This window comes from Balaenoptera ricei, chromosome 19 (genome assembly GCF_028023285.1).
Source record: "Balaenoptera ricei isolate mBalRic1 chromosome 19, mBalRic1.hap2, whole genome shotgun sequence".
Taxonomy (NCBI): Eukaryota; Metazoa; Chordata; class Mammalia; order Artiodactyla; family Balaenopteridae; genus Balaenoptera; species Balaenoptera ricei.
Window position 1 is genome coordinate 273566 of NC_082657.1, and position 17871 is coordinate 291436.

General features: G+C 51.1%; 1 protein-coding gene across 3 annotated transcripts; it reads right to left on the bottom strand.

Moving 5' to 3' along the window:
- Positions 1-543: 543 nt before the first annotated feature.
- On the bottom strand, positions 544-16714 carry ZNF8 (zinc finger protein 8). Of its 3 annotated transcripts, XM_059903844.1 has the most exons (5): positions 16115-16533; positions 11922-12048; positions 11532-11627; positions 6198-7641; positions 544-4399 (listed from the first exon to the last, which is right to left on the bottom strand). In XM_059903844.1, exons 1-4 carry the CDS (start codon positions 16223-16225, stop codon positions 6245-6247), a joined length of 1731 nt encoding a protein of 576 aa, XP_059759827.1. In that variant the 5' UTR covers positions 16226-16533; the 3' UTR covers positions 544-4399; positions 6198-6244. The 3 variants fall into 3 exon arrangements, with proteins under 3 accessions (XP_059759827.1, XP_059759828.1, XP_059759826.1); XM_059903845.1 differs by lacking the exons at positions 544-4399; positions 16115-16533 and adding an exon at positions 16554-16714 and having other exon boundaries at positions 5967-7641; XM_059903843.1 differs by lacking the exon at positions 544-4399 and having other exon boundaries at positions 5967-7641.
- Positions 16715-17871: the final 1157 nt, after the last annotated feature.

The following is a 17871-nucleotide window of genomic DNA, read 5'->3' on the forward strand; positions in this document are numbered from 1 at the left end:
GTTGCTCCACAGCATGTGCGATCTTCCCGGACCAGGGCTCAAACCCGTGTCCCCTGCATTGGCGGGCGGATTCTTAACCACTGTGCCACCAGGGAAGCCCCCTGACTCACTGTTGATCTGATTGGTTTTGTTTATGTTTTTTGAAACCTTGAAGGAAGGTATCCTTGACTTGTCTGACGCTCTTTGTTCTGAGAAGATACAAAACTGCACTGAAAACCCTGCTTCAGTGGAGCAGTTCCTCAGAGTTATCTGAGATGCTGTCTTCCAGGCTATAGTCCTCAGTCTGGCTCAAATAAAACTTTCTTCTATTCCTACTATAGATTGGTTTATTGATGGGAAATGTATGTGCTACAACTAGCTTGCAGGAAACTTTATGGAGTCTAGGCTGTTTTACACTCAGTTGGTCCTGTTAGCTCAACACACACGTGTGCATATATACAGAACAGGTGTGGCCAAGACACACAGTCATGGGGACATTTAACTGCGGGGAGACAGACAGTGAACAATGAAACAAATGAACAAACTTAGTTTAATTTGAAAGAATTAAGGTTTTGTTTAAATTTATTTTTTGAACTGGTAATACTTTTACATGTTTCAAAATTCCAAAAATATCAAAAGATATAGAGTGAAAATTATTCCTCATCCTTTTCCCCTCACTTCTCCTCCCCAAGAGCAAGTAGTATGGTAGTATGTTCACTCTATACCCTTCAGATATAGTGTGTGTGTGTGTCTGTGCGTAAGCAATGGCTTCTTCTTTACACAAATGGAAACACACCATACAAACTGTTTTACACCTTTTCACTTAACAATCTTGGTGCTCTTTTCCACAGTTCATAAAGACAGCCCCCACTTTAAGGGCTGTGTAAAAGGCAGCCAGTTCACCATACATCACTTAGCCAGTTCCATGTGGCGGACACTGAGGTTGTTTCCAAACTTTCACTTTTGAGATCAATGCCACGGTTAAAACTACATACAAACAGTTTGCACGGGTACAAATATATCTGTGGGATTCATCATCAGCAACTGGCTTGCTGAGACAAAGTGTTTGTTTGTAATTTAGACAGCAACCAACAAAGTGCCCTTCACAGAGGCTGTATCAATTCATGCTCCTTCAGAAATGTGTATGAATCCCTCCTCCCCCTTTTGGCTAAAAGTCAAGGCTGGTAAGATGCTGGGTGGAGGTCACATTGTTACGATCCTCCTGAAAGGTAATTTAAAAAGCTACATGAAATCCATTTTCAGAGGAAAATGTTCAAGATAGAGTAAGAAGCACATGTTACAAGAGAAACAGAAGGGATTCTAATTTTCTAAACACAAGATAACTACACATAAATATTTTTGTTGTGTGTATAAGATTTAGTGTTCACTCTATGTATACACACATGTATATTTCAAGAAAAAATTACAAGGAAAATTAACAAAATCTTAAGGTAATGACCGTCTCTGGATGGTGGAAGTATGAGGAATTAAATTTTAAATAAATCTCCATACTTACGTGTATTTTACTTTTGTGCATTTTACAGGTTTTGCTACAAAGAATTTGCATTACTTTGACAAACTGATAAAACCATATATTTTCCCTAGTTTATAGTAATTTCCCCTGAGGAGTTTCTTATCTGACTTGGTTTCAAAGCATCTGTAAGGAAATCAGTAGGAATATGATGCCTAGAAAATGTGACCCGAAAAGAGAAATGGAAAATTTCCAAAGATCTGCAGTGCACGGGAGAGGGCGGCAAATGGCAACGGTGACAAGCTTGTTCCAGGCTTACCTGGTGAGGCCACTGTAGCCTCAGCCCACCCAGTGTCCACTCTGAGAACTGTGGAAACATGACCCTTCGGCAGCTGCCATTTTTCGGGCCAAGGCGGAGGGAACGGGGCAAATGCAGGCCTGGATTCCAAGCTGTCCAGAGCTGTGAAGTTACCGCGGGGTCTCCCCTCCTCAGAGCACACTGGTGGGGGGAGCATTCCGAGTCTGCACCCCACACCGCTGATGGGGCCGTGAGGAGGGAAAGTCAGAAGTGGGGAGGGCTCTGGTGGCCAGGCCACTTGGTGTCATGTCACTCCCCCTCTCGTGGCCATCCTGCACCAGTGGTGGCAGTGGGAATGGAACGGAATGAAGACGGCTGAGGTGTTTAGATGGTAAAACCAACAGGATATCTATCTTCTGGCTTGAGGGGTGGGGTGGCGGGTGGCAACCATCCCCGTGCAAGGGCCCAGGGGAGGAGGAACAGGTTTGGCCTGGAAAGTGGCCTTTCCCTCCAGGTAGGCTGTGTTCCGGGACTTCGCAGGACATCTAGGGGAACTGCCCAGCAGCAAGCAGGTGCTGTTCTAGCCTGAAGCTCAGAGACCAAGACGTGGGCGTGAGCAGCACAGAGCCATGGGTGTGGACGAGGACATCTGGGAGTGAGCGGCGCACGCAAGGGGCCTCGGGGACCACACCCCAGGGACCCCAACATTTAAGAGGGGAGGGCAAGAAGCCCCTCGAGAGGTAGAGGGGATCTGGAAGAGTGGCGTGTTCCAGAATGCCAGGGGACCGAGCATTACAGGGAAGGGGGCCTGGCCGGCAGGCTGAACAATCCAGGGGATGAAGAGGCGGAGCCGCGAGGCGGTGGCGGCATCTGATCAGGAAGTGGGGAGCACGAGCGACTCCTCCAAGAAGAGGCTGGAGGAGGAGGGCTGAGGGCGCTGCCAGCTGCCTATCCACTACCCGCTTCCCGAGACCTTCCTCTGGTGCAGTCTCAGCCACAGAGGTTAGAGAAGCTGAACACTAGCTTTCCAAGCGCCCTCGTCGTTAGGCGGCGCCCTGTGGCCCAGGCTTGGCCAATGAGACATAAGGAGCACCGGCTGGAAGCTTCGGGGAAAGGCTTTTCTTTGAAACCTCACTGGAGAGATGAGCACAGGCCTGCCCTTCCCCCGTCCTGCAGTCCTGACTGTGGACGCAAGCGCTGCTGAGGCTGCAGCAGTCTCCCTGCGATGAGGAGGGATGGGGTGGGAGAGAAGACACTGCCTTTGACGTAGCTGAGGCCCTGAGGACGCAGCATGGTCTGTTTAAGCCGCTGTTAACCGGATGCCGACTTCAAGTGCTGGCTCCTAAGCTGTGCGAGCTGGCCATGGCTGCTTTGGTCCTGTGCCTCATTTTCCTTGTACGTAAAATGGCACCGCCTCACAGAACTGTGAGGCACTGCCTGTCTGAAAACACAGCTTTTCTGAGCCATGGAAATAGAAGGTTATTTGCTAAGAATGAAGTGGCAGGTGGTGCAGGCTAAGCCATGAGGACAGAGGTGTTGTGACAGGGAGAGCTGACAAGGGAAGTCCGTGAGGACAAGCCCAGAGGACAGGTGAGCGCAGAGAAGCAAACGCGCGGCTTCGAGGGCTCTTGTGGGGCCCTGGAGACGAGCAGGGAGGCTGGCTCTGAGCGTCCTGGAGGCCAGCTCTGCCGGGATGGAGACCCCGCTGCTGGGACACCCACAGCCCCCAAAGAACAGAAACGGACACGAGCAAGTTCTGACGGGGTCCTGACACTCAGCCATCACGTCTCGGCAGTGAGAGTTCTGGTGCTGTCATTCTGACAGAGGTCTCAGAACTGCCGCTGTGTCCTTCCACGATGATACTTCTTCCATTCCGCTTGACGCTCTGCCAATCCAACATTCCTTCTGTGGATATTGTTAGGAACAATTTCCACAAGCTGAGATGTGCCATGACCAGTTTTCCTTCCTTCCAATTTCTGATGTTTATGGTTTGTGTTTAACTTCACTAGAACTCAGCTGCAGTGGGAACAGCAAACAAACAAAAAGAGGCAACCGTGCTGTATAACTGGAGCACACGACATAGTGTCCCGGTGGGATGGGCATTTCGCTCTTTCAGTGTAGGTTAGAAAGCAGGCAGGTTTAAATCCTTGGTTTTTACATCCTTTCTGCTATGAGATACCAAGGATCACATCTCGAACACAATGTTCTTCTTTATGTCAAGAACAGCATAGACAAAGGTCACAAGGCTTTGCTTTCCTGAGGAGTAAAGTTGGAGGAAAGCAAAAAGATGATCCCGATGAAGTTTCCAATTGTGGACATGAAAATGGTCGTGTTAGAATGTTCTGCATCGCATACAAATAAACCACTTTCTCAGACGTCTCTCTCTCCTGGGCATTGACAGCTGAAAGGTCTTCCGAAGGTCTTCCAGCAGAGACCCCAGCAAGATGGGGAGCCGTGCTTGAGATGGGGCAGACGAACTTTGAGAACAGAACAGTGAGTCACACCATTCACACAGCCCCTCAGCACAGCCTGGTGACTTGACGCCAAATCAGAAGTCACTCCACCAGGCCAAGGAGGGTCTGATGGGCAGGCTTGGGATGGGGACAAAATTTAGGTTATCTTGTTGTTTGTTTCCCCCAACATATAAAAGACTAAAAAAGAAAAAGAAAGAAGGGAGACCTATAGATTAAAAGAGACCTAAGAAAAATATTAAGCAAAGGCACTGTGTGATTTTTGTTTAGATCATAATTAGAACAAACCAAATAGAAAACAAAACAAAATTTATGAGGCAACCAGGACCATCTGAACACTAGACATTTAATAATATATTGAGGAATTACTGTTATTTCTGTTTAGATGTGAAAATGGTAATATAGCTTTACTCGAGATTTAATGAAATTAATCATTTTTCCTGCTTCATCACAGACATTCTTAAATGAAACCAACATTTTTTTTTCCTTTACTGAAATGCCGGGGAAGGAAAAATATGAACAATGACCTTGGGACCACTTCCTTGATTCCCACTCAGGCTCTGGCAATTTTACCCACTGTTGCTTTTGCACTATCAGTGCAAACATCAACTTGGTGAAAAAGGCAAATGATGCCTCAGAATGATTATGAAAATGGTTTCTGTCAGCATGGGCTAACATGATTTTATATACATATTTAAAAGTCCATGCTTTTTAGAGATATCCAGAAAAATGGATGAAATGACAAGATTTCTGGGGCTGATGTAAAAATAATCCCGTGGCACGCAGGGGTGGCAGTGAAAATGTATTATCCACGTTTTACATGGAATGTCCAAAATAAAATGCTAAAATTTAGATTACTCAGAAAAATAAGTGGATTCTTTTCCTTCATACCAACTACGAATGCTACAAAACAGTGAAAAAAAATTACTAAAAAACATGTTGTGCACATGCTCATGATATCACTTGCTAAAATCAAATGTATAGGATTGTTAATACAGCCCTGATCAATCAATTTACAGAGTCTGGGGGAAATCGGCTCTTGTGCTGGGCATGGTTTCTCCACCTCAGGGCCATGTGATTCTTTGCTGAGGGGCTGTCTGGGGCTTTATAGGATGTTCAGCAGCACCCCTGGCCTCCCCTACTGGATGCCAGGGGCACCCCTCCCTTCCGCCAGTCATGACAACCAAAATTCGTCCAGACATCATCAAGTGTCTCCTGGGGAACAAAAGCACTCTGAGTGAGAACCTCCATCATAGGCCACACTGCTGTTCTAAGGCGATGGTTTCCAGCGGGAGCTGTGACACCCCCAGGGAACGCTGTGGAATTTCACGGGGGCTCCTCTGACACTTGATTTGGGCATGAGTGTGGCTGCCACGTATGCTCTAATGACTCTGAAGTGCAGAACTGGCCCCCAGGGACCGTGTATGTATGTGTGAAACCACCTGTCTGTAATGTATGAATTGAGACCCTGGGTCGACTCCATGTACAAACCAATTAACTCCTGCAAGTTTAAATGTTACACATAAACCTTCCAGAAATGCACTCGCATTTTGTTTTGTTCAAACCTTTTCCAAGAGTTAGTCACCACTTTGGGAAATCACACCCACACAGGAACGCCTCTCGTAATGTTTCCATGGTCAACACTACACCCCGTGTACCGGACGGCAACAGGCAATGCCCCAGGTCTCCGGGCACAATGGCCACAAGGTCACAGGGAGAGATACCACCAACTCAGCACACGTTACCCTACTGTAAATTACTTTCGCTTTAATTATCCTTTACAAAATGGGGGCACGTATGGATTTTTCAACATTACACGTGTGTGGGTTACATTACCTGTGAATTCATTTCAGGGTACTGGGCTTGACAGATTGGAGAACCACTGATCTCAGGTGTTTGGGAAGCGTCATTTCCTTAGGAAATCAGAGGGCATTTCTACCCCAGTCCCCCTTCCATAAATACACCTTGTAGGACTTACCACATTTTTGTACCTGTGGTTCAAAAGTCATCCGCAGAGTTTCTCCCCTAGGTGGATTCTCTGATGTCAAACAACACGGACGTGCCCACAGAAGGCTCTTCCACCCCAATAACGTGCACTGGGTTTTTCTCTTGCATGATTTCGTGGATGTCAAACAGGGCCAGTGCCCTGCCTGCGGGCTGCCCTGCCTTCGTCCCGGCCCCGGGGCTCTCGCCCGTGGGCCCGAGCTGGTGCCGCCCGAGGTGCGGGCTCCGGCCGCAGGGCTGCGGACGCCGCCGGCCCCGGCCTCGGGGTTCCTCCCTGGTGTGCGTTATCTGGTGTCGGATGAGGTGCGAGCTCTGCGTGAAACACTTGCCGCACTGGCCGCACCTGAAGGGCCTGTCGCTGCGGGGAGCCCCCTCCCCAGGGGTCAGGGGCTCCGGCCACGCCGCCGTGGGCTCGAAGGCCAGCCTCTGGCGGCAGTCGTAGGGGCCCTCGCCGGCGTGCTTGCGCTGGTGCTGCGCCAGGGACGAGCTGTGCCGGAAGCCCTTGCCGCAGCGGCTGCACTCGTAGGGTCTCTCGGCCGTGTGCGTCCTCAGATGCAGGAACAGGCACGTGGTACGCGAGAAGGCCTTGCCGCACACGCTGCAGGTGAACGGCTTCTCCCCGGTGTGCGTGCGCCGGTGGCGGCCCAGGGACGAGTTCTGGTTGAAGGCCCGCCCGCAGTCCTGGCACGCGTAGGGCTTCTCCCCGGTGTGGATCCTCCGGTGCACTGTGAGGTGCGTGCTGTGGCAGAACGACTTGCCGCAGTCCGCGCACTTGTAGGGCTTGTGGCCCGTGTGGATGCGCTCGTGCTGCACCAGCGAGGAGTTCTGGCTGAAGGCCTTGCCGCACTCCTTGCACGCGTACGGCCGCTCACCCGTGTGGATCCTCCGGTGCACCGTGAGGTGCGCGTTGTGGTTGAAGGACTTGCCACAGTCCGCGCACTTGTAGGGTTTGTCCGGCACCTGGCTGCGCGCAGGCTCGGGTTCTGGTTCCAGAACCGCCTGACCAGAAGAGTTGCTGCGGTCACTGTTGTCACGCGGCTGTCCTCCCGAGGAGCCCATCCGCTCACCGGCTGGACTCGGGTTCTGCTGCGAGCTTGTAAGCCCTGAGTCGGGAGCACACAAACACTCTGTCCTGGAAGTCTCTGCGAGGGGATTTGGGTTTGGACGCAGGACACAGTTTTCCCCAAGTCTGAGACTTTCGTGGCTTCCATCTTGAACCAGTGCTTCCTTGAGGCTGAATTCCAATTGCCTCAAATTACCCTGGTCCTTCTCGGGCCCCTGTACCCGGCCCTCACGTTCCCAGTCTTCCCCCGGTGTAGCGGGACATGGAGCCTCCCCCAGGAAGCCTTCCCGCCCCTTCTCCTCAGGACGGCCCTGCTCCTGGGGCGGTGCTCGGCCCTCAGGTCCAGGCTCCCAGCCTGAAAGAAAACCCAAGAGCTGTGAGGGGCTGGTGGACACACCCTGGGCCTGTGACCTAACCTCTTGCCCCACCTCTCAATTCTGCTCTCACATTGACCCCAGTGCCCTGTCTGCAAACACAGCTTCACTCATTCATCCTTTCAACAAAAACTTCTTGAGCACCTGCCATGGGCCAGATATTGGCCTAGATCAGGAGATGGCCACCTATAGCCCCCAAGCGACCGATGCTTTTTATGTTTTTAAAGGGCTGTAGGAAAAAAATATGTGACAGAGATGGGCGGGATTCTGAAGCTGTCGGTGGCTGTTCAGGCAGTCATCCAGGTACTGCTATCAGGGGATTTTGCAGGTGACATGAAGTTTACTCATCAGCTGACCTTAAACCTCAAAATAGGGGGATGATGCTGGATTAGCTGGCTGGGCCCAAAGCAATCCCCTCAAGCTTTAAAAGCAGAAGGAGGAAAAAAAAAAAAAAAAAAACAGAAGGAGGTAGAAGGGAGAGGCTGGCTGGGCAGGGGGTATGAGCCAGGGAATGCGGGTGCCTCTCAAAGCTGAGGGAAGCTCTCGGCTGAGTCTGCAAGGAAACAGGAACTTCAGTCCTGTGACCGCATGGAACTGGATCCTGCCTGTGTCTAGATGCGGATTCTTCCTGTGCCTCCCAGTAAATCAGCACCCCCACCCCCAGCCCGCTGACGCCTTGCCTTTGGCCTCGTGGGCCCCACAGCAGATAAACCAGTCAGGTCTGACAGAACTGGGAGATAATAAACGTATGTTGTCTTAAGCCATGTTTGTGGCAATCTGTTTCAGCAGTGACAGAAAACAAACACTGCAACTGCAAGTTGCCCGCAAAGCCTAAAATATCTACCGTCTGGCCCTAGATGCTGGGGACAAGGCAGTGACCCTCCGGAGCTGGGGAGGCAGACACTGAACAAAGCGCAGAAGAAGCAGGCTTGGGTGCGGAACGAGTAGCTCAGTACAGAAAACCCAGGTGTGACAGGCCAGATCCCCAAGCGCAGGTGCCCTCTTGTCTGAGGACACCCTGGAGGAGAGGAACCTGGCCAGGCAGCAGGCGCCTGTCTCGCTCACCTCCAGCCCCCCAAACCGGACTCCATGCACAGTAACCAGAGGGTACTTAACAAAAACACCGGCCAGCCCACGAGAAAACTCTACAGGAATGTTTCCAGCAGCACTTTTCACAAGAGCCAAGAAGTGGCAACAACCCAAATGCCCATAAGTGTGGTCCATCCATACAATGGGATATGATTCAGCCATGGAAAGGAATGAAGTACTGACATACGCTACAACATGACTGAACCCTGAAAACAAGATGTTCACTGAAAGAAGCTAGACACATACAAACTATTAGGTATTAAAATAAGCTACGAGGATATATTGTATTGATACAACACAAGGAATTTAGCCAACATTTTATAATAACTGTAAGTGGGGTACAGCCTTTAAAAATTGTGAATCAGTATATTGTACACCTGTAGCTTATATAATATCGTATGCCCACTATACTTCAATAAAAAAATAAAAAATAAAACAAAACAAACACAAATAGAAAAAAAGAAAAAGCTGGACACCAAAGGCCACATATTGTAAGATTCCATTTAAATGGAATATCCAGAATATGCAAATCCATGGACAGAAAGTGGATTAGTGTTGCCGGGGGCTGGGAGGAATGAGGCGATAGAGTGACTGCCTTTGATATTGTCATTTAATGAGAAATATGTATTTGGTCTTCATCTCTGGTCCCCGGCACACAGCTCCTAAAAGCCTTGGGATTTCCTTAGTGAGTGGGGTCAGGAGTGTCTTTTCTTAATTGTAATAAGTCCCCCTCAACCATATGAGTTTATGCTAACGAGGTGACTCTTGGTGGGCCCCTGGACAGCTTCAGGATGGGGAGCTTCAGCCCCTCTCCCCTGACATCTGTCTGTTCATTTGTATCCTTTATATTATCATTTACAAAAAACAGTAAATGTAAGCAGTGTTTCCCTGAGGTCTGTGAGTTGTTACAGCACATTACTGAACCTGAGGGGGCCGTGGGGAACTCCTGATTTACAGCCAGTCGGTCAGAAGTATGGGAGGCCCTGACTTGTGGCCAGTGTCTGAAGTGGGGGCAGCCTTATGGGACTGAGTCCTTAAGCCGTGGGGTCTGCACCAGCTCCACGGAGACAGTGTCAGAATTGGACTGAATCGCTGGGACACGCGGCTAGTGTCTGGAGGGGTGGAGAATTGGTTGTTGATGTGGAAACCCCACACGTTTGGTGCCAGGAGTGTTCTGTGGGTAAAAACCAACCATGGTACTGCTAATGGGCAACTTCTGGGCAGCAGAAATGTTCTGGAACTAGACGCTGCCGATGGAGGCACAACCTGTGAATACGCTCAAAACCATGGAATCGTACACCTTACATGGGTGAATTTTATGGCATGCTTGGGACCTGGCAGCTGGAAGGGGGCTGGCCTGATGAGAGTTAGTTCAGGGCCTGGGGGTGAAGGCCAGCATTCGGGGCTGGAAGACGTCAGACAGGCTCCGTGGCCTCAGAGGAGACAGGGTACTTGTCAGTCCTGCCCCCGGGGGATGGGCCACACCCTATTGTGGAGGTACCTGGGCTTCCCTACAGATGGTGTCAGAGGCTTCCAGGTGGGAGGCTGGGCTGCAGGTACAGCTGGTTACGTATCCCGTGGCCAGAGCCCACTTCTTTCAGAAAGCAGTCAGGGTACCAACGCACCAGCCCCAGGGAAGGGATGGATAAGCCAGTGATGACAATCTAGACTCCCTCCTTCCAGCTTCCCTAGCAGCTGGGGTGACCCCTCCTGACCAAGGAGACCTCAATGGACAACATCTGGAATTCTGATAAAAGGGGACAAATGTAATTGGCGCCATTCTTCCCAGCTCCTCCTGCCCCTGTCTGGAGCACAGATGTGACGGCCAAAGCTGCTGCAGCCACGCTGAATCCCAAGGAAACGCCAGGAGAATCAGAATCATCAGCCCTGGCATTCCTGGAATGCCAAGCCAGCACCAGCAATGGCCACCCCTGGGTTCCTGCTTCGTGAGAAAAATGCTGCTCTCTTGCTCTGAGGTGCTCTAGCCCAGTTGTCAGGTATTTATGGCTGAACACCTTTTCCCGAGAGAACAGAAGGGTGTAGGGAAGAGGTTCACAGACTGTGGACGTGCAAGAATGAAACGGAGAGGATGAAGGGCAAGTTCACACATCAGAAACGATCCTGTGGTAAGGGCACGCTGGGAAGGTTGCTGAGAGAGGGAAGAAGTGGTGCGTTCTGACCCCTCGAGGAGAGGCGGGAGGTCTCTGAGCTCAGAGAAAGGGGAGCACGGGTGAGGAGGCCTCAGAGCACCGGGAGCCCTCCAGGCAGGGGACGGGAGGACAGGCCCAGACTGCCCGTGCAGGAAAGAGCTACAGGGCCGGCCCCAGGCTGCCATCCTAAGAGGGCCAGCTTTCAAGGCTGGTCTTTGGCTGGGTCTGGGAACTTGGAGTTGGGGAGGGTTGCCACAGACCTAACTGGTCAGAGAGGCTCACTGTGCCCAAGCTTTGCGACAACAATACGGTTTAGGGTGAACACCTGCTTCCTCCTGGGAGCCTGGAGTCTCGGTCTGTGCCAGGTGGGGGGTGCCCACGTGATCAGCCCCCAGTACACCCCCTGGCACAGAGCCTATACTGAGCCTCCCCGGCAGCCAACACTTCTCCCCTGTTGCCACAACTCACTGCACGTCCAGGGAGGGATTCTGAAGCTCCCTCTGGACTCGGCCCCACTGGCCTCTTCCCTTTGCTGACTTTCCTCTGTATCCTTTCTCGGGGATCCCGACACACCACCCCTTCCAAGCAGCACAACTGCTCCTGTTAGGGGTTCCCACTTGGCGGGTTCTCACCTGGACAGCAGCCCTGGGCAGTTCCTCTCTCTGCCACCCATAGCTCAGCCCCTCGCTCCAGCTGGGAGATGACTTCGGGTTTGGGAAGCTCAGGCCCTGGAAACAGAGGAAGACAAAGGAGGTGGGAGCCTGCTCCGGAGAAAAAGAACCAGCCCAGGCTCCAGCCCTAGACTGCTGTCCGTCAGGACATGGGGGCGCCTCATGAGTTTTTGCACTGGGACAGAAAAGGGCAGACACCCTCCCACCCGCATGTCCCACAGGAAATGAGAATTCAAGGTCTCTGATCCCTAGCCCAGGTCAAGTCCTCACACCAGAGGCCCTACGACCCATAACCCATGAAGAATAGGTCACCACAGGAATCTGATTGTCAGCTTGGGAAGTGGGCCTCACCCACAGAGAGCAGGTGCCCGAAGGTCTCCAGCATCACGTCACGGTACAGGGTCCTCTGGGCAGGGCCCAGCTGCCCCCACTCCTCCTGGGTGAAGTCCACAGCTACGTCCCGGAAAGTCACCGGCTCCTGAAACATCACACACACTCTCAATCAGCCGGACTGTCCTCATCAACGTGCTCGGGAAGAGGAGGAGGAGAGGAGAAGGTGAAGACAAGCAGGCCAGTGTCCAGAGAGGGCACATTCTGAGCGATGCAAGTCAGGTTTCACTGGGCACCTACTGGGCTGCCTCATGCGGGGGTGGGCTGTATGGCGAGGACATGAGAAAGTATCCAGGCAAGATCAAAGCCCACCACAGCTGACCTACAACTGATCTCAGACAGGTGCCGGTGCCGACAGAGACCAGTGTAAACTGCTGACTTGCAGATTTGTGGGCTAAAGAAATGACTACTGTTCTAATCCACTAAATTTTGGGATAGTCTGTTGTGCAGCAACAACTAACTGACACACTAAGAAATCCTCAGATTCAAAGCAAGGCTTATCATCCTCCCTGAAAAGAGGGATGTGCAGCTGAGGTCAGAAACTCCCTGGCCTTGAGAGACTGGGCAGGCTCACAAGTGACTAAAGTGGGCCCACGTAAGAGCTTACGAGGGTTTAACCTATAAGAGGTGACACGGGAAGTGATGAGTAATATGTGTGACCTGTCTGAAGGGGTGGCTGGGACTCAGAATCAGTTGACTGTGGGGAAACACAGGCCCCATGTGGTCAGAATTCCCGATCTCTGGTGAGAAGCTGAAAATTCGGTCACATTTTATGAAGTGAAAACTTTAAATTTTGGTAAGTTTATGCAATGTGTTTAAAATGTTTCCCACAAATGAAACCCTTCTGTGGGCTGGCTGTGGCCATGATTAAAAGCTGAATCAAAGGCTTGGCTCTGCCATTTCCTCGAGAGGCAGAGAGCAGGTACCCACCTTTGCCTCCTTGTTTCCTTGTCTACAAAGAATCACTCCTTGGGAGCTGTGATAGGGATTAAGTGGCTGTAAAACACTTCTTACAGGAAAACTGGATAGCCACATGCAAAAGAATAAAGTTGGTCCCCTACCTCACACCATATATAAAATTGAACTCAAAATGGATCAAAGACATAAATGTAAGAGCTAAAACTATTAAATTCTTAGAAGAAGGGACTTCCCTGGTGGTCCAGTGGGTAAGACTGTGCTTCCAATGCGGGGGGCCCAGGTTCGATCCCTGGTCCAGGAACTAGATCCTGCATGCATGCCGCAACTAAGAAGTCCACATGCCGCAACTAAAGATCCCACGTGCTGCAGCTAACACCCGGTGCAGCCTAAATAAATAAATAAATATTTTTTAAAAAAATTCTTTGAGGAAAACATAGTGCTAAATCTTTATAACTTTGTATTTGGCAAAGGATTCTTAAATATAACAGCAAAAGCACCAGCAATAAAATAAAAAAATAAGTAAAATGGACTTCATCAAAATTAAAAACTTCTGTGTTCCAAAGGACATTATGAAGCAAGTGAAAAGACACCCATATGACGGGAGATGATAACAGCAAATCATATATCTGATAAGTGACTTGTACCCACAAGATATAAAGAACTCTTAAAACTCAATAATGAAGACAATCCAATTGAAATGGGCATAGGATCTATATAGGTATTTCTTCAGGAAGATATAAAAGAATATACAAATAGCTAATAAACACATGAAAAGACGCTCAACATCATTCACCACCAGGGAAATGCAAGTCAAAATCACATACCAAATACTTCAATTTTAAAATTGTATTTTCTTTTAAGGAAAACACAGTCAGATTTAAAAATATTAAAGATATTAAAGAAATATAGTACAGGTGGCATATGGCTCTGACAAAAATTGTGCAGCAAATATGCAGAACCCTTTGGTTGGGAACGGAGGTCTCCGCTCCTGTCCTCATATCCTCACCTCCCACTCAGAAGGTCCTCCAATCCTGACAACATGCTCCCTGTGCCTCCTGCCCCCACCCACACCACCTAACCTGCATGGGGTACCAGTGACAGCCCAGCCACCAGGTCTTCAGACCCTCGCAAACCTCCTCCTCCTCTGCACTGTTGGGTCCTGGAGGGATGGGCTTTGTCAGACCCCTTCCTCCCCTCTCACCCAGTGCCTTAGTTAGCTCTCAGTGTCTCTCCTACCCCCACCCCCGAGATGCCTGAATGTTTTTCTCAAACCCATGCCATTCCTGCTTAAAACACTTGAATGGCTCCTTTCCATCTTTGGATACAGGACGACCCCTTTTAGCCTGGCTATGGTTGGCTGAAAAACGGCCCCCAAAGGTATCTGGGTCCTAGTTCTTGGAACATGTGAACGTTACCATAAATGGCAAAATGGACTTTGTGGACGTGATTAAGGATTTTAAAAATAGGGAGATTATCCTGGATTATCCAGGAGGTCCCTAAATTCAATCACAAATGTTCTTCTGAAGGGAAGGCAGAGGGAGATTTAACTACACAAGGCAGAAGACAACGTGACCACTAAAGTAAATGCTATGCTGCTGGCTTTGAAGATGGACAAAGGGCTACAAGCCAAAAAATGCAAGGTCTACAGCTCTAACAGCTGGAAAGGGCAAGGAAACAGATTCTACCCTAGAGCCTTGACAGGAAGGGCAGATCTGCCCACATGTGGATCACAGCCCAGTGAAGGTGATTTCAGACTTCTAACCTCCAAAACTCTAAGAACAAATGTATATATTTTAAGCCACCACATTTGTAGTAATGTTATGGCAGCCAGAGGACGCTAATACACTGGACCTCAAAGCCCTCCACTTCTGGTCCTCGCCTCCTGTGGTGGCTGGCCTCCAAGATGGCCCCCAAGGATCCCCAGCCCTTTGTAGCCCCCTCCTATACGAGCAAGCTTGACTTACGTAACCAATAGGATATAGTAGAGTGTGAATTCTGACCCCAGGTCATAAGACACCGTAGCTGCCACATAGCTCCCTCCTGGATCGCTCACTTTGTGGGAAGCTAGGTGCCATGTTGTGAGGCCGCCCAGGCAGCTCCGCAGAGAGGCCCACGTGAGAAGAACAGAGGGCTCCTGCCTGTCATGTGACGGAGCCACCCTGGAGGTGGATCCTCCAGACCCAGTCAAGTCTCAGGTGACAGCAGTCCAGGCTGACACCTTGACTGCCATGAGCCCAAGCCAAAACCACCAGCTAAGTCATTCCAGGATTCCTATCATCAGAAACTGAGATAATATTTATTGTTGTTTTAGGCCACTACGTTTTTCATTATTTGTTACACAGCAACCGATAATGAACACACTTTCTCTTAAGCCTCTCACTGCTGACAAAGACTCTCTCCTTGACCAAACTTTAGTCTGGCTCCTCACAACCCTCTTCCCAACTAAGCTTTGACTTCTGGGCTTCTGTGTCCGTTTCCGCATCACTCAGTTTTACCAAAAATCCACTGATTTAGCCAGAATCCCACCCTCCATATCTGATCACTCTTGATATCTTTTCAAAGTCCTCATCCCCCACAATCCTCCAGATAACATCCCCTCATTTGGGTGCTTCAGCAATAATCCTGTTTTAGGTCAGTTTAGCAAGAATTACCCCCGCACCCCCCCGCCACTATAAATACCCACTTTTCCCTGTTGTATTCGGAATAGAGCCCAGTTCTATACAGAAGTCTCTTTCCCCCTATTGCAACAGTTCCCAAATAAAATCTGTTTTTTACTGCTTTAACTACTGTCCAGCTCTGGTATTCTTTGACACTGCTCACTCCCTGCCATCCACAGCAAAAGCAAACTAAAGCGTGGTTGCATTTCCTGCCAATCTGCAACAACACGTCTCTGAACACATGCACACCTAGGATTGTCAAGAGTCTCACTCTGCATACCAAATGTGAAATAAATGCAAACCCCCGCAGACAACCACAAAAAGACAGAAAGTCTGTAATTTCAAAGACCCGGAGCTTCAGGAATTATGAATTTCTTTTGGTTCCCGCTACGTGGAGTCAGCACTACATGGAGAACAGAGGCCACTTTGTCTAGAAAGGCTGGAGCTTTGAATCAGGCGCCTTCCCAGACGGCCCTGCAAGCAGACTAGCCTGTACTGCAGTCCCCCACAGCCCCGCAGGGGTCAGACCCGGTGGTCGCTCCCGCCCCATTAACGCGGTGTGTGGTCACCTGTCCTCACCCCAGAGGCTGAACCCGGCCGCGGGCCAGGGGGTTCGGGGAGCGGGGCTCTGGGTGGATGTCGGTTGACTCCGCATGTTGAAGCATCTCTACTCCAGTTACTATTATCCATCCTCACGGTGGTCGGCCTTCGGGGCGGGGCCAGCCCGGTCCTCGGGAATGACCCCAAGTTCTAGGCCGGGACGGAAAGGCGGGAGGACTTGCGGAGCATGCGCACTCGGGGACTGGAAGGCCTGGGTTCGATTCCCGACGCCACCCCTCACCAGCTGGGCTAGTCGGGGCGCCCGACCTGGGCTTCAGTCTCCCCGTATGACCAGGGGATAACGCCCGACCCTGCGCACCGTGCGCTGCGAAGGGTAAAGGGTCAATATCTGAGGGAGATGCCCGGCCTGGGGCCCGCTGCCGTCGTTGTTATTGTTACTATTATTGTTCCGCCGTACCTGGAGCCGTTCCGCCGGCGGCCCCGTAGCCATCTCCAGTGCCGCCGCTTCCTCCTCGGGGTCCATCCTGGGCCGACAGGTCGAGGACAGGCGCCCGATGTGAACCTGAACCAGAGAGCCGCTCCCGCTACCGGGACCGCGGGACTCGCCGCCCGCCGGACAATGGCGGCCGCGCCGGCGACGCTGCAACTACAGCTCCCAGAAGGCTGTGCAGCGCGCTGCAGCCCCGGCCAATGAAAGCCTTCGTTCATCGAGCCTTCGACCAATGGGGACTTCCTCTCGCTTGCCCTTCGGCCAATGGGGCCCCTCAGGCCGCCGCGCTGTGGGCCTAGGCGGGCGGGGGTCCAGCGCCAGTCGCTATGGTGTTGCGGACCCCGGTGGTGGGGGAATCGTTCTCCCAGACCAAATGCCAGTCCGCGCCCTGAGGCCCCGCTTCCAAATGCCAGTCTGCGCCCTGTGGCCTGGCATCGGAAAGCCAGTCTGCAACCTGGAATGCCACGGCCCGGGTTGAAATCTGGGCCTGCTCTTCCCAGCTGGAAAGGCGCAGGAGGAGGCCTGGGGCTTTCCTTGTTTGTCTGTGGATCGTATACTGCCGTTGTGCTTAAAATATTTCTATGCTTTACAATTACATGAACGTTTAAAGATTTTGTTAATAGAATAGGTTTAGGGGGCTAGTGGCCCAGAGGGGGCACAGGCGGGTTCTGAGAGCTGATCACGTTCTGTTTCTCGATTTGGGGTATTCCCTTTGCGAAGGGTCATATCTGTGGTTCTGTTAGAGTCCATTAAAAAGTTTATTAGAAAAGAAGAAAGGAAAAGCAGATGTTTACCAGGATGCAGTCGAACCAGAACAAATATTTATTTGATCATGTACTGTGTGCTAGGAACCAGGCACAGCAAGGCAGAGAACAGAGATACTCGTCCGCCCCCACGGGGCTGTTGGTATAGTGGGGAGAGACAGACAGTAAACCACAAACATGACAAAGGGGTGAATGACCGTGGTCACGGCGGGGATGGGGCAGCCGGCTTCCAAGGGGCGCGCGGTTCCCGCACTCACTCCCATCCCTGTCAGCCCCTTTGCTGCTCCTGCATCTCTCCGCTTCAGTCCAACCACCGCTCTGCAATATGCTGGGCATCTCGCCTGCAACCCCACCCAGGACCCAACCCCACCAGGTCTGCGGTACCAGGAGGAGCATGTGTTCACTCACCACTCGCCGTGGCTGTGGGAACCACGGATCAGGCAGCCTCCAGGAGACCGAATCTGGCTTATACTGGGAGCCCAACAAAATTTCCTGGTGGTATTCCTTTCTCCGTGGGCAGA

Excerpts from the sequence above, each read along its gene's own strand:
- ZNF8 (XM_059903844.1), bottom strand. The coding sequence starts at position 16,225 with ATGGATAATAGTAACTGGAGTAGAGATGCTTCAACATGCGGAGTCAAC. Across the intron at positions 12,049-16,114 it reads GGCCGGGTTCAGCCTCTGGG|GAGCCGGTGACTTTCCGGGA; the intron begins GTGAGGACAGGT and ends GTGATGTTTCAG. Across the intron at positions 7,642-11,531 it reads TGCCCAGGGCTGCTGTCCAG|GCTGGGAGCCTGGACCTGAG; the intron begins GTGAGAACCCGC and ends GTTTTCTTTCAG.